Here is a 12,132-nt window from a genome sequence, read left to right on the forward strand (position 1 = left end):
CGAAAGGAAAAAATAGAAAAAAACAATTGTGTCACATATACATATATGCTGTTATGTTAGTATTGAAACTGACCAAATTTGTGTTTTATGACAGAAGTTTAATGCACATAACATTTAATTTTCCGTGCAAATTTATAATCTGAATTGTAACTATTTTTGTTTAATTAAATTACTTGTAAAGTTTTTGATATCATATTGGCCCATGCATCTTCGGAGTGCTTACTGCACTTTAACTTAAACTTTTAATCTTCTTTTGGTTAATTTCTTCGTCTGTTTAAAAAGCTGGTGCTATTATTACTGGCTTTGTTTAAAGTAAATTAGGAAATTGTTTTGTTTTTTGTAAAGATAATGAAATAAAATACCGTTGTTTATGCCATGTTGTGGTTCATACCTAACTAAAAAAGATCAGACTAAACCACAAGGTCCATCATTAGAATATACTGTACAAGTGTATGAAAAAGAGCATAGATTAAAACTGTGACTGTATTTACATACATTCACCCCACAATATTATAACTGAGTTTGTTAAATAGGAAATATGTATGAATTTTAGGTCGAGAATACTTTAGAAGTATGAAGTGTACAAAAAGAAGCTAATTTTTTTTAACTAGACAGTAAGCATGAGGTGTATGAATACACCATGTGTGTCTGGTGTATAAGAAGACACCCATGTTATAACTTGACAGTGAGCATGAGGTGTATGAATACACCATGTGTGTCAAGTGTATAAGAAGACACCCATGTTATAACTTGACAGTGAGCATGAGGTGTATGACTACACCATGTATGCCTGGTGTATAAGAAGACACGCATGTTATAACTTGACAGTGAGCATGAGGTGTATGAATACACCATGTGTGTCTGGTGTATAAGAAGACACCCATGTTATAACTTGACAGTGAGTATGAGGTGTATGACTACACCATGTGTGTCTGCTGTATAAGACACCTATACTATAACTTGACAGTGAGCATGAGTTGTACGCATACACCATGTGTGGCTGGTGTATAGGAAGACACCTATGTTATAACTGAATAGTAAGCATGAGGTGTATGGATACACTATGTGTGTCTGGTGTATAAGAAAACACCCATGTTATAACTTGGCAGTCAGCATGAGTTGTACGCATACACCATGTGTGGCTGGTGCATCGGAAGACACCCATGTTATAACTTGACAGTGAGCATGAGGTGTATGAATACACCATGTTTGTCTGGTGTATAAGAAGACAACCATGTTATAACTTGACAGTGAGCATGAGGTGTATGAAAACACCATGTTTGTCTGGTGTATAAGAAGACACCCATGTTATAACTTGACAGTGAGCATGAGGTGTATGAATACACCATGTTTGTCTGGTGTATAAGAAGACACCCATGTTATAACTTGACAGTGAGCATGAGGTGTATGAATACACCATGTTTGTCTGGTGTATAAGAAGACACCCATGTTATAACTTGACAGTGAGCATGAGGTGTATGAAAACACCATGTGTGTGTCTGGTGTATAAGAAGACACCCATGTATAACTTGATAGTGAGCATGAGGTGTATGAATACACCATGTGTGTCTGGTGTATAAGAAGACACCCATGTTATAACTTGACAGTGAGCATGAGGTGTATGAATACACCATGTGTGTCTGAATACACCATGTGTGTCTGGTGTATAAGAAGACACCTATGTTATAACTCGACAGTGAGCATGAGGTGTATGAAAACACCATGTGTGTGTCTGGTGTATAAGAAGACACCCATGTTATAACTGGTCAGTGAGCATGAGGTGTATGAATACACCATGTATGTCTGGTGCATAGCAAGACAATTATGTTATAACTTAATAGTGAGCATCATGATATGTATGAATACATATTACATATGTGTATATAGTTATATAACCATAAAAAAAATTCAACCTCATGTAATGAATGCAATCTTTTTAGTCCCCATAAAATACCCTTGAATATAATCTTTATGAAACCGCAATGCTTTATGCTCCTTTTTCTAAAATTCTCTCGTTTTACTTCTCCCCTATTTTCACGTTATCGTCGTTATAGATACATGCAAGCAATTTTTAGCGACAAATTTGAATTAAAAGTGAATTTAAATAGCTTAAAATGCATGAAAACGACAGCAACGGTGATTCTTACCACGACAGGGACAGTCATCGTCGAAACGATACGGAAGAAGCGGTTTTAGACGGCAGTCTTATCAAACAAACAAGTAACGATGAAAAAGGGTAAATTTGTGTGATTTTGACTCAATCATAAGTGTTTGAGTAATTATATATGTATTATGTGATATGGTATGGAGCTAATTGTTTTTCAAATTGAAATTCGTTTAAAAATTTGTGCAATATAGTTATATATAGTGATAAATCCACCATTAAACAAAAACTTCACCACTAACGTATTGCTTAATGTGGGTTCTTCAGTATTATTAAAAACATAAAATATGAACAATATTACCTAAGACATATATATAATAAGTAAACATTATTAATATTTATAATGAATTTACAGAAAGATGTTCGTTGGTGGTTTATCATGGGACACTGATGAATGTAAGTTATAAATGGGTAATTTTAATGTTTATTGAATGTTGCTTTGTATCGGTGAGGTCCTGCAGTGAGGCATATTGTGGGGTCTAGAATTTAATCTGGAGTTTCTACCTCAAAAAAATATTAGTTTTAAGTGTTGATTCTGTTGTAAAATAGTCACCCACAAAGTTACATGCATTTACATACTTGGTAACTTGTAAGCGGGCACAAGGTGTATGAAATAGAACACCTGTGTTTGAACGACTGTCATTGCCCCGCCATGCAAGAATAGAACACTTACATTTATTTATTCCAGTATTATTTTCATTTCAGTCAAACTAAAGGAATACTTTGAACAATTCGGTCAAGTAAGAGATTGCATTATAAAACGAGAGCTTGAAACCGGGAGATCAAGGGGTTTTGGTTTCATATTGTTCGCCGATGCTTCATCTGTTCAAAAAGTAAGTCTTGTAATTTCTTGTAATAGTTTTAATCGAGGTGTTGGGGTAGTGGACCTAGTTTCGCCTAAAGTAGAAATGCTTTAAAAATAGAAAATCTATTGTATACTTAAGGGAGAAAAAAAAAATTGTTTCATGCTATGTGAAAAATGTTAGCACTGTACCGTAAAAAGCTTTGCTTTAAATACTTAAGTGCTTTAATCTACCCTATAAAAGTTATGTTATATATTACAACAAAATGTTGTTTTATATTTTATACACTTAAAAGTAACTTTCATATACCCCTTGTTAAAGGTTGTAGACGCCAAATCCCACTTGTTAGACGGGAGAAACATCGACCCCAAGAAAGCAAAAGCTTTGCGTAAAGACTCGAAGTTGTTTGTCGGGGGTTTGAACCCGGATACCACACAAGAAACTATTCAAGCTCATTTTGAAAAGTTTGGGGAGGTAAGGGTCTGAGTGTAGTTTTGGTAGGTTTGTAGCACTCTGAGTTATTCCAAAAATTGGGTTGGTTGGGGTAAAAAAAATTGGGTTGATTGGGGTAAAATTATCTTAAAAATTGTGGTAATGGGCTAAATCTGGTCTAATAATTCCCAGGTCCAACTCAGCCAAGTTGAATGTGTGGTTTGACAGGTTTGTAACTTTTAGGTTTGTAGGGTATTTGTTTTGTGAGCCTTTAGTATGAAAGTATCTCAATTGGACAGTAAGCATGATGTGTATAAACCCCTTGTTAACACAACACGTGTGTAAGTTTTCCACCCAGAGGATAAACATTAAATTATTCTAGCTCAACAATGAGCATAAGGTGACCATTGATGTAATGGGCCAAATGTGGCTAAATCCTAGGTCCCCGACAAGGACCTTATCCATATAGAATAGAATGAAGCCGCAATGTATGCAACACCATTTATTGATCAGGTTGAGAAAATGTTTCAATTCCTACACATTCAGTTCAGTTGTTTGAACCAATTGCTATTAAATTATATTTCCTAGGTTTTAAAAATCGTTATTGTAATGAATTACATACATTATTCCCCAGGTTGACTCAATAGAGCGTCCAGTTGACAGGAACACAGGGAAACACCGAGGATTTTGTTTCATCACATTTTGCAAGGACGGCGTCATACATGATATTATTGACAACAATAGATACCAAACGATTGATGGAAGACAGGTACTTTGTTGATGAATGAATTTATCTTTACCTTTATTTATTTTATTGTAGCAAGGCAACGACAGTCGTTATAACACGGGTGTTCTGTTTCATTTACCTCGTGCCCGGTTAACAGTTACCATGTATGTAACTTTGTGGGTGATTGTTTTAATATAGCTGACAATTTAGATAACCCATTAGTAACCACTGGGTTGGAGTAATTGCCCTTGGTGTTTTGCCCAATGACACCTATGCCCACAATGGTAGCAGCACCAAGCACCCAACCCTGTATCCTCCGGTTACTATTACCACCGAGGCAGGCCTAATTGCATTTATTAGTTTAATTTTATTTAATTGTAAACTTAAATTAACAGTGTGAATGCAAGGACGGGGATCCTAAGAAACAAAATAAAGGTAAATATTGTTCATGTTGTGTCATAATGCATACGATGATGTCATAAGGATCTGATGCTACAGACGTAACTGACAACAATCAAGTCCAACCAATTGTATAATATAATAAATAGCCTATATATTTCGCCTAAATCGCATTGTCAGTATTTTATTTAAACATAATTTTATAATGTTGGATATTACCTAATGTTAATGACATCATAATGTTGATTGTTACATAATGTTGATGACATCATAATGTTAAATATTACTTAATATTGATGACATCACAATGTTAATTATTACATAACGTTGATGACATCATAATGTTGATTATTACATAATGTTGATGACATCATAATGTTAATTATTACATAATGTTCAAATGTTGATGACATCATAATGTTGATTATTCCAGGCAACCAGATGAATAATTATGGAGGATACGGGCAGCAGGGTTGGGGAGGAGGTGGATGGGGGGGTTATGGCTATGCAGGTATGACTATAATAATGTGTATAGTGTTTAGCATAAAGTGATGCAACCAATTTAGGGTTACATATAAGTTATTAAATACAATCACCCACAAAGTAACATCATGGTAACTTGTAAGCGAGCACTAGATATGAAACAGAACACCCGTGTTATAACGATTAACGACTGTCGTTACCCCGTCATGCGAGAATAAATGATTGTTATTTATAGGTTATTGCCAATATTGAAGTGTAAAGTAAAATATATGGCAGATTATATATAGGTGTTACTGTTGGAATATTTAAGTTTTCATGTTCACGAACAAGTTACACCACTGTAGTAGCTTCATACTAAACGCAAAGCTTTACATTTTTACAGGTTCTCTATAATTTCAGCTACAGATATACTATATGACAGAAATGTTTAACCCTCTGTGTTTTCACCCACAGGGGGCTACTACGACGCAGGGTCCAGTGGTTATGGGGGTTATGGAGGTTACAGCGGGGGTTACGACACAGGGTACGGGGGTTATGGGGGCTACGGAGGGTACGCACCTCAACCTTATAGCGGGGCTGGATATGGGGGTAAGTTGGTTGTGGGGTAAGACAGTATATTGATGTGTATTGAATATATGGGTGGGGTTCAATGGCAAGAAGTTCCATTCTTTACCCCAACATTGTATATGCACATTCTATTCTATATGGGTGAGGTCCTACAGTGAGGCACGCAATGGAACCAGGGATTTAGGACAGAGTTGGCCCATTACCCCAACATATATGTACATTCTATTCTATATGGGTGAGGTCCTACAGTGAGGCATGCCATGGGGCCTGGGATTTAGATCAGAGTTGGTCCACTATCCCAACATTGTATATGCACATTCTATTCTATATGGGTGAGGTCCTACAGTGAGGCATGCCATGGGACCTGGGATTTAGGTCAGAGTTGGCCCACTACCCCAACATTGTATATGCACATTCTATTCTATATGGGTGAGGTCCTACAGTGAGGCATGCCATGGGACCTGGGATTTAGGTCAGAGTTGGCCCACTATCCCAACATTGTATATGCACATTCTATTCTATATGGGTGAGGTCCTACAGTGGGGCATAAGATTTAGTGCAAAATTCCCCCAAAAATGTTTCGCTTTTGTCCAAAGGACATAATATTAAATGCACAAGTTACATTATATATCAGTTAAATTAAATATTTATCCCTGTAATATAATTAACACATAAGTTATCACATTATTCTCTTCACAGATTTAAGCCATAATAGTAAATATACAGTTTATAACTTAAAATAAATACACGTTATATGTTATATTTAATACATCAGTTATATTGTGTTGTTCAACAGATTCAAGTCAAATGCAAGGGGCTGCAGGTGTAGCTGGCATGACAGGTGGTAAAAGTAAAACAGGAGGAAGAGGTGGCCAGAATACATACAAGCCATATTAAGGTAACGGCCATATTGTGTGCTGGGGTGTATCTGTATTCGGGTGCTCTGGTAACGTAACTGTATAACGGGCGGCTGTTAATGACAGTGGAATAATTTTCTTTAATAAACGATTGTGTCAATTTTATTTCAATGTAAAAGCAGCTATATGTTATGTGTAGTTGGCTTGGTTGGGTAGGACATTCTATAGAGGTGGTCATTATACGATAAATAAAGTGTTGTGTTGTCAGTTAGAAAAGTTGTGCAATTTTATGATTTAGTTGACCCTAAAATCACATACGTGTGTAGGCCTAACTGAGTAGGCATTATAAGGTGAAGAAAAACTGTGAAAATTTTACCAGTTTCAATGTAAAACTAGCTATAAATGGTTTAAATGCATTGGAACTGTTATTTTGTTCATTAGTGTTGGGAAACAAGTTTAATTTTGATGCTATTGTGATGTATGAATGATTTGTTTTAGTTTTAATGGTGTTCACTGTAGTATTTGCAATGTAACTAGCTCTATTCTGCTACCTAGTGGTGTAACTTTTTTCTTGGATAATCCCCTAGGGGGGGCAAATGCACACAATTTAATAGGATTTTTATACAGATGTATTTTAATAAAACCCAATATGTAGTGAATAAATTATATATAAGACTCTGTTACTGCATTTATTAAACTGACTCCAAAGAAGTCACCTCTGGAAGAAGCACCGACAGGGATACTCTCTGCTAAAAATCGGTAAAATGCAGTGTAACATTGGGTAGTAGGTAGTAAATAAATGTGATTAATGTTTTTATAATGTAAAAGAAATGCTGCCATTGCATTGCTGTGTAAATTATATGGAGTTTTAATATGGAAGTCAAGGGTATGTATTGCAGTGTGGATAAGCAGACGTGACTTTTGGTTGGTTTGGTCATTTATATCCTCGTGGGGGGGGGGACTTGAGTGACTTATCCATGGTTGCCACTCCCATGCCCACAGTCGAGTTGCTGAAGCTATTGCAGTGTGTGGATAAGCAGACATAACCTTTGGTTGGTTTGGTCATTTATATCCTCGTGGGTGGGAACTTGAGTGACTTATCCATGGTTGCCACTCCCATGCTCACAGTCGAGTTGCTGAAGCTATTGCAGTGTGTGGATAAGCAGACATGACTTTTGGTTGGTTTGGTCATTTATATCCTCGTGGGTGGGAACTTGAGTGACTTATCCATGGTTGCCACTCCCATGCCCACAGTCAAGTTGCTGAAGCTATTGCAGTGTGTGGATAAGCAGACATGACTTTTGGTTGGTTTTGTCATTTATATCCTTGTGGGTGGAACTTGAGTGACTTATCCATGGTTGCCACTCCCATGCTCACAGTCGAGTTGCTGAAGCTATTGCAGTGTGTGGATAAGCAGACATAACTTTTGGTTGGTTTGGTCATTTATATCCTCGTGGGTGGGAACTTGAGTGACTTATCCATGGTTGCCACTCCCATGCCCACAGTCAAGTTGCTGAAGCTATTGCAGTGTGTGGATAAGCAGACATGACTTTTGGTTGGTTTTGTCATTTATATCCTTGTGGGTGGAACTTGAGTGACTTATCCATGGTTGCCACTCCCATGCCCACAGTCGAGTTGCTGAAGCTATTGCAGTGTGTGGATAAGCAGACATGACTTTTGGTTGGTTTTGTCATTTATATCCTCGTGGGTGGGAACTAGAGTGACTTATCCATGGTTGCCACTCCCATGCCCACAGTCAAGTTGCTGAAGCTATTGCAGTGTGTGGATAAGCAGACATGACTTTTGGTTGGTTTTGTCATTTATATCCTTGTGGGTGGGAACTTGAGTGACTTATCCATGGTTGCCACTCCCATGCTCACAGTCGAGTTGTTGAAGCTATTGCAGTGTGTGGATAAGCAGACGTGACTTTTGGTTGGTTTTGTTATTTATATCCTCGTGGGTGGGAACTTGACTGACTTATCCATGGTTGCCACTCCCATGCCCACAGTTGAGTTGCTGAAGCTATTGCAGTGTGTGGATAAGCAGACATGACTTTTGGTTGGTTTGGTCATTTATATCCTTGTGGGTGGGAACTTGAGTGACTTATCCATGGTTGCCACTCCCATGCCCACAGTCGAGTTGCTGAAGCTATTGCAGTGTGTGGATAAGCAGACATGACTTTTGGTTGGTTTTGTCATTTATATCCTCGTGGGTGGGAACTAGAGTGACTTATCAATGGTTGCCACTCCCATGCCTACAGTCGAGTTGTTGAAGCTATTGCAGTGTGTGGATAAGCAGACATGACTTTTGGTTGGTTTTGTCATTTATATCCTCGTGGGTGGGAACTAGAGTGACTTATCCATGGTTGCCACTCCCATGCCCACAGTCAAGTTGCTGAAGCTATTGCAGTGTGTGGATAAGCAGACATGACTTTTGGTTGGTTTTGTCATTTATATCCTTGTGGGTGGGAACTTGAGTGACTTATCCATGGTTGCCACTCCCATGCTCACAGTCGAGTTGTTGAAGCTATTGCAGTGTGTGGATAAGCAGACGTGACTTTTGGTTGGTTTTGTTATTTATATCCTCGTGGGTGGGAACTTGACTGACTTATCCATGGTTGCCACTCCCATGCCCACAGTTGAGTTGCTGAAGCTATTGCAGTGTGTGGATAAGCAGACATGACTTTTGGTTGGTTTGGTCATTTATATCCTTGTGGGTGGGAACTTGAGTGACTTATCCATGGTTGCCACTCCCATGCCCACAGTCGAGTTGCTTAAGCTATTGCAGTGTGTGGATAAGCAGACATGACTTTTGGTTGGTTTGGTCATTTATATCCTTGTGGGTGGGAACTTGAGTGACTTATCCATGGTTGCCACTCCCATGCCCACAGTCGAGTTGCTTAAGCTATTGCAGTGTGTGGATAAGCAGACATGACTTTTGGTTGGTTTGGTCATTTATATCCTTGTGGGTGGGAACTTGAGTGACTTATCCATGGTTGCCACTCCCATGCCCACAGTCGAGTTGCTTAAGCTATTACAGTGTGTGGATAAGCAGACATGACTTTTGGTTGGTTTTGTTATTTATATCCTCGTGGGTGGGAACTTGAGTGACTTATCCATGGTTGCCACTCCCATGCTCACAGTCGAGTTGTTGAAGCTATTGCAGTGTGTGGATAAGCAGACATAACTTTTGGTTGGTTTGGTTATTTATATCCTCGTGGGTGGGAACTTGAGTGACTTATCCATGGTTGCCACTCCCATGCCAACAGTCGAGCTGCTGAAGCTATTGCAGTGTGTGGATAAGCAGACATAAAAGAGACAATACAAAAGGCCAGGAACAGTCAGCTAAACAATGTTCTCTGCATATAATAGTTTCTAGTTTATCATGACTTCTATATTATAACTCCATCTTTTTACACTATGCAGCATGGCACGTTCATATACATTCAATATATTAAAAAACCATTTTACTTTGCAGAACACATGGCGACAGAAACAAAGTCCTTCAGTTTTTAGCTTTTGATTTTAATTTTCGACGTTCAATATTGAGTGAAATGACAACGTGTTGTTCAAATACGATTTGTATTTTTGGGGAATTGGTTTCCATTAAGTTGTTCGTAACAAGTTCTTTACAATTGTTACAAATACATTCATTGTTTCGTTAAAAAATGTGTTATTACTAATGTATCTATGTAAGTATTCTGTAGTAGTGTAGTGTATGCTGAATCAAGTTTTAACATGAATATCTTCTTATACACCGAACACACATGGTGTATTCATACACCTCATGCTCACTGTCGAGTTATAACATGGGTGTCTTCTTATACACCGAACACACATGGTGTATTCATACACCTCATGCTCACTGTCCAGTTATAACATGGGTGTCTTCTTATACACCAGACATACATGGTGTATTCATACACCTCATGCTCACTGTCAAGTTATAACCTGGGTGTTTTCTTATGCACCAAACACAAATGGTGTATTCATACACCTCATGCTTACTGTCGAGTTATAACATGGGTGTCTTCTTATACACCAGCCACACATGGTGTATTCATACACCTCATGCTCACTGTCGAGTTATAACATGGGTGTATTCTTACACACCAGACATGCATGGTGTATTCATACACCTCATGCTCACTGTCGAGTTATAACATGGGTGTCTTCTTATACACCAGACATACATGGTGTTTTCATACACCTCATGCTCACTGTCCAGTTATAACATGGGTGTATTCTTACACACCAGACACGCATGGTGTATTCATACACCTCATGCTCACTGTCGAGTTATAACATGGGTGTCTTCTTATACACCAGACACACATGGTGTATTCATACACCTCATGCTCACTGTCGAGTTATAACATGGGTGTCTTCTTATACACCAGACACACATGGTGTATTCATACACCTCATGCTCACTGTCCAGTTATAACATGGGTGTCTTCTTATACACCAGACACACATGGTGTATTCATACACCTCATGCTCACTGTCCAGTTATAACATGGGTGTCTTCTTATACACCAGACACACATGGTGTATTCATACACCTCATGCTCACTGTCCAGTAATAACATGGGTGTTTTCTTAAACACCAGACACACATGCTATACATACACCCCAATAATTATTAATATTTTAAATGAGTTCAGTATATGATATTTATGACTTAAAATGTATAAACACTGACTAACGATTTAACTTAGTGTTACGATACAATACAGTTTGTATTTAACTAGTGGCTACTGAACCCTTACAAATGAAATCTGACCAGTTCAGTAAAGTCGCCATAATATCTGGAATTGCTTTAGCTTTAGTTCTGTATGGGAGTTTTCCCCCGAAACCGCTCAAACAACAATAGTGACTGCCATAGTATACGATACATAGGAAATGGCAACATGCGTATCCTAGTATTGTGGTAAGGTCTGCAAAGTGACAGAAGCAGTTTTGTATTGTAAGGATAGTATGCGCTTAACTAGTAGACTGCAGTAGTCTGACTTTAGTTTGGTGTAGCTAAGTTTAATACGTCTTCGGTATTTTCTTGTGTGTTTTAAATATAGACACTACTAGAATGGAATTTAGCGCCACTATATATGCTAGACTGGCAGAGTATTCTTGTGTGTATTAGTCTATGTTTTCGGCATATGTGCAAAGTTTTAACAGCACTTTATGGTTCATGCGGTATAGATTTATAGTGGGGTGGGGGGGAGATGGGACACCTTTAGCACATTATATCTAAGTACCCTGATCAGGTTTTAAACAATTAACGGTGGTCTATGGGAGTCGTGAGGATATAGTTTTATAATTATTTGAATATTCTTCATTTTCTACTAAATGGGACGAGAAAATAGAGCTAAAAAGTGTCCCATCTCCCCCCACCTTACTTTTCATATAATTAAAAGGCAGGCATAAACCGCCAAGTTTTAAATGCTAGCCACATCGTAATTAAACATTAGTGAGGTGTTTTACGAGTGAGCCAAAATGTCTAAAATTTAAATAAAATGGTATTTTGTGAGGTAAAATCCGATTTGTAATTCCATTTTTCATACCGAGTTTTGTAGGGTATAAGATGGATGCCGTTAGCACATAATATTTCCCTGTTTCTAGGATACGTTATACATATGAACTTTTTTGTTTGTTTGATTACGGATTTAGAAGTTTTTTAAACAAAAAGACAGGGTATAGC

The 12,132-nt window shown here is 37.8% G+C and overlaps 1 protein-coding gene across 3 annotated transcripts; it reads left to right on the plus strand.

The window, feature by feature from the left end:
- Positions 1-2,013: 2,013 nt before the first annotated feature.
- LOC149735140 (heterogeneous nuclear ribonucleoprotein A/B-like) lies at positions 2,014-9,992 on the plus strand. 3 transcript variants are annotated; one of them, XR_016385221.1, is made up of 11 exons: positions 2,014-2,236; positions 2,520-2,560; positions 2,870-2,997; positions 3,289-3,441; positions 4,034-4,168; positions 4,522-4,561; positions 4,959-5,036; positions 5,462-5,596; positions 6,372-6,473; positions 7,060-7,191; positions 9,910-9,992. XR_016385221.1 is itself a non-coding variant. In XM_089880357.1 (10 exons), exons 1-9 carry the CDS (start codon positions 2,115-2,117, stop codon positions 6,470-6,472), a joined length of 933 nt encoding a protein of 310 aa, XP_089736483.1. In that variant the 5' UTR covers positions 2,014-2,114; the 3' UTR covers position 6,473; positions 9,910-9,992. The 3 variants fall into 3 exon arrangements, 1 of the variants encoding a protein (XP_089736483.1); XR_016385222.1 differs by having other exon boundaries at positions 7,142-7,191; XM_089880357.1 differs by lacking the exon at positions 7,060-7,191.
- Positions 9,993-12,132: the final 2,140 nt, after the last annotated feature.

Source organism: Ciona robusta, chromosome 6 (assembly GCF_009617815.1).
Source record: "Ciona robusta chromosome 6, ASM961781v2".
Taxonomy (NCBI): domain Eukaryota; kingdom Metazoa; phylum Chordata; class Ascidiacea; order Phlebobranchia; family Cionidae; genus Ciona; species Ciona robusta.

Bases quoted from the DNA above. Each gene is read 5' to 3' on its own strand.
- LOC149735140 (XM_089880357.1), top strand. From the start codon at position 2,115: ATGCATGAAAACGACAGCAACGGTGATTCTTACCACGACAGGGACAGT. The intron at 2,561-2,869 runs GTAAGTTATAAA...TTTTCATTTCAG, and splicing joins ATCATGGGACACTGATGAAT to TCAAACTAAAGGAATACTTT. The intron at 2,998-3,288 runs GTAAGTCTTGTA...CCCTTGTTAAAG, and splicing joins ATGCTTCATCTGTTCAAAAA to GTTGTAGACGCCAAATCCCA.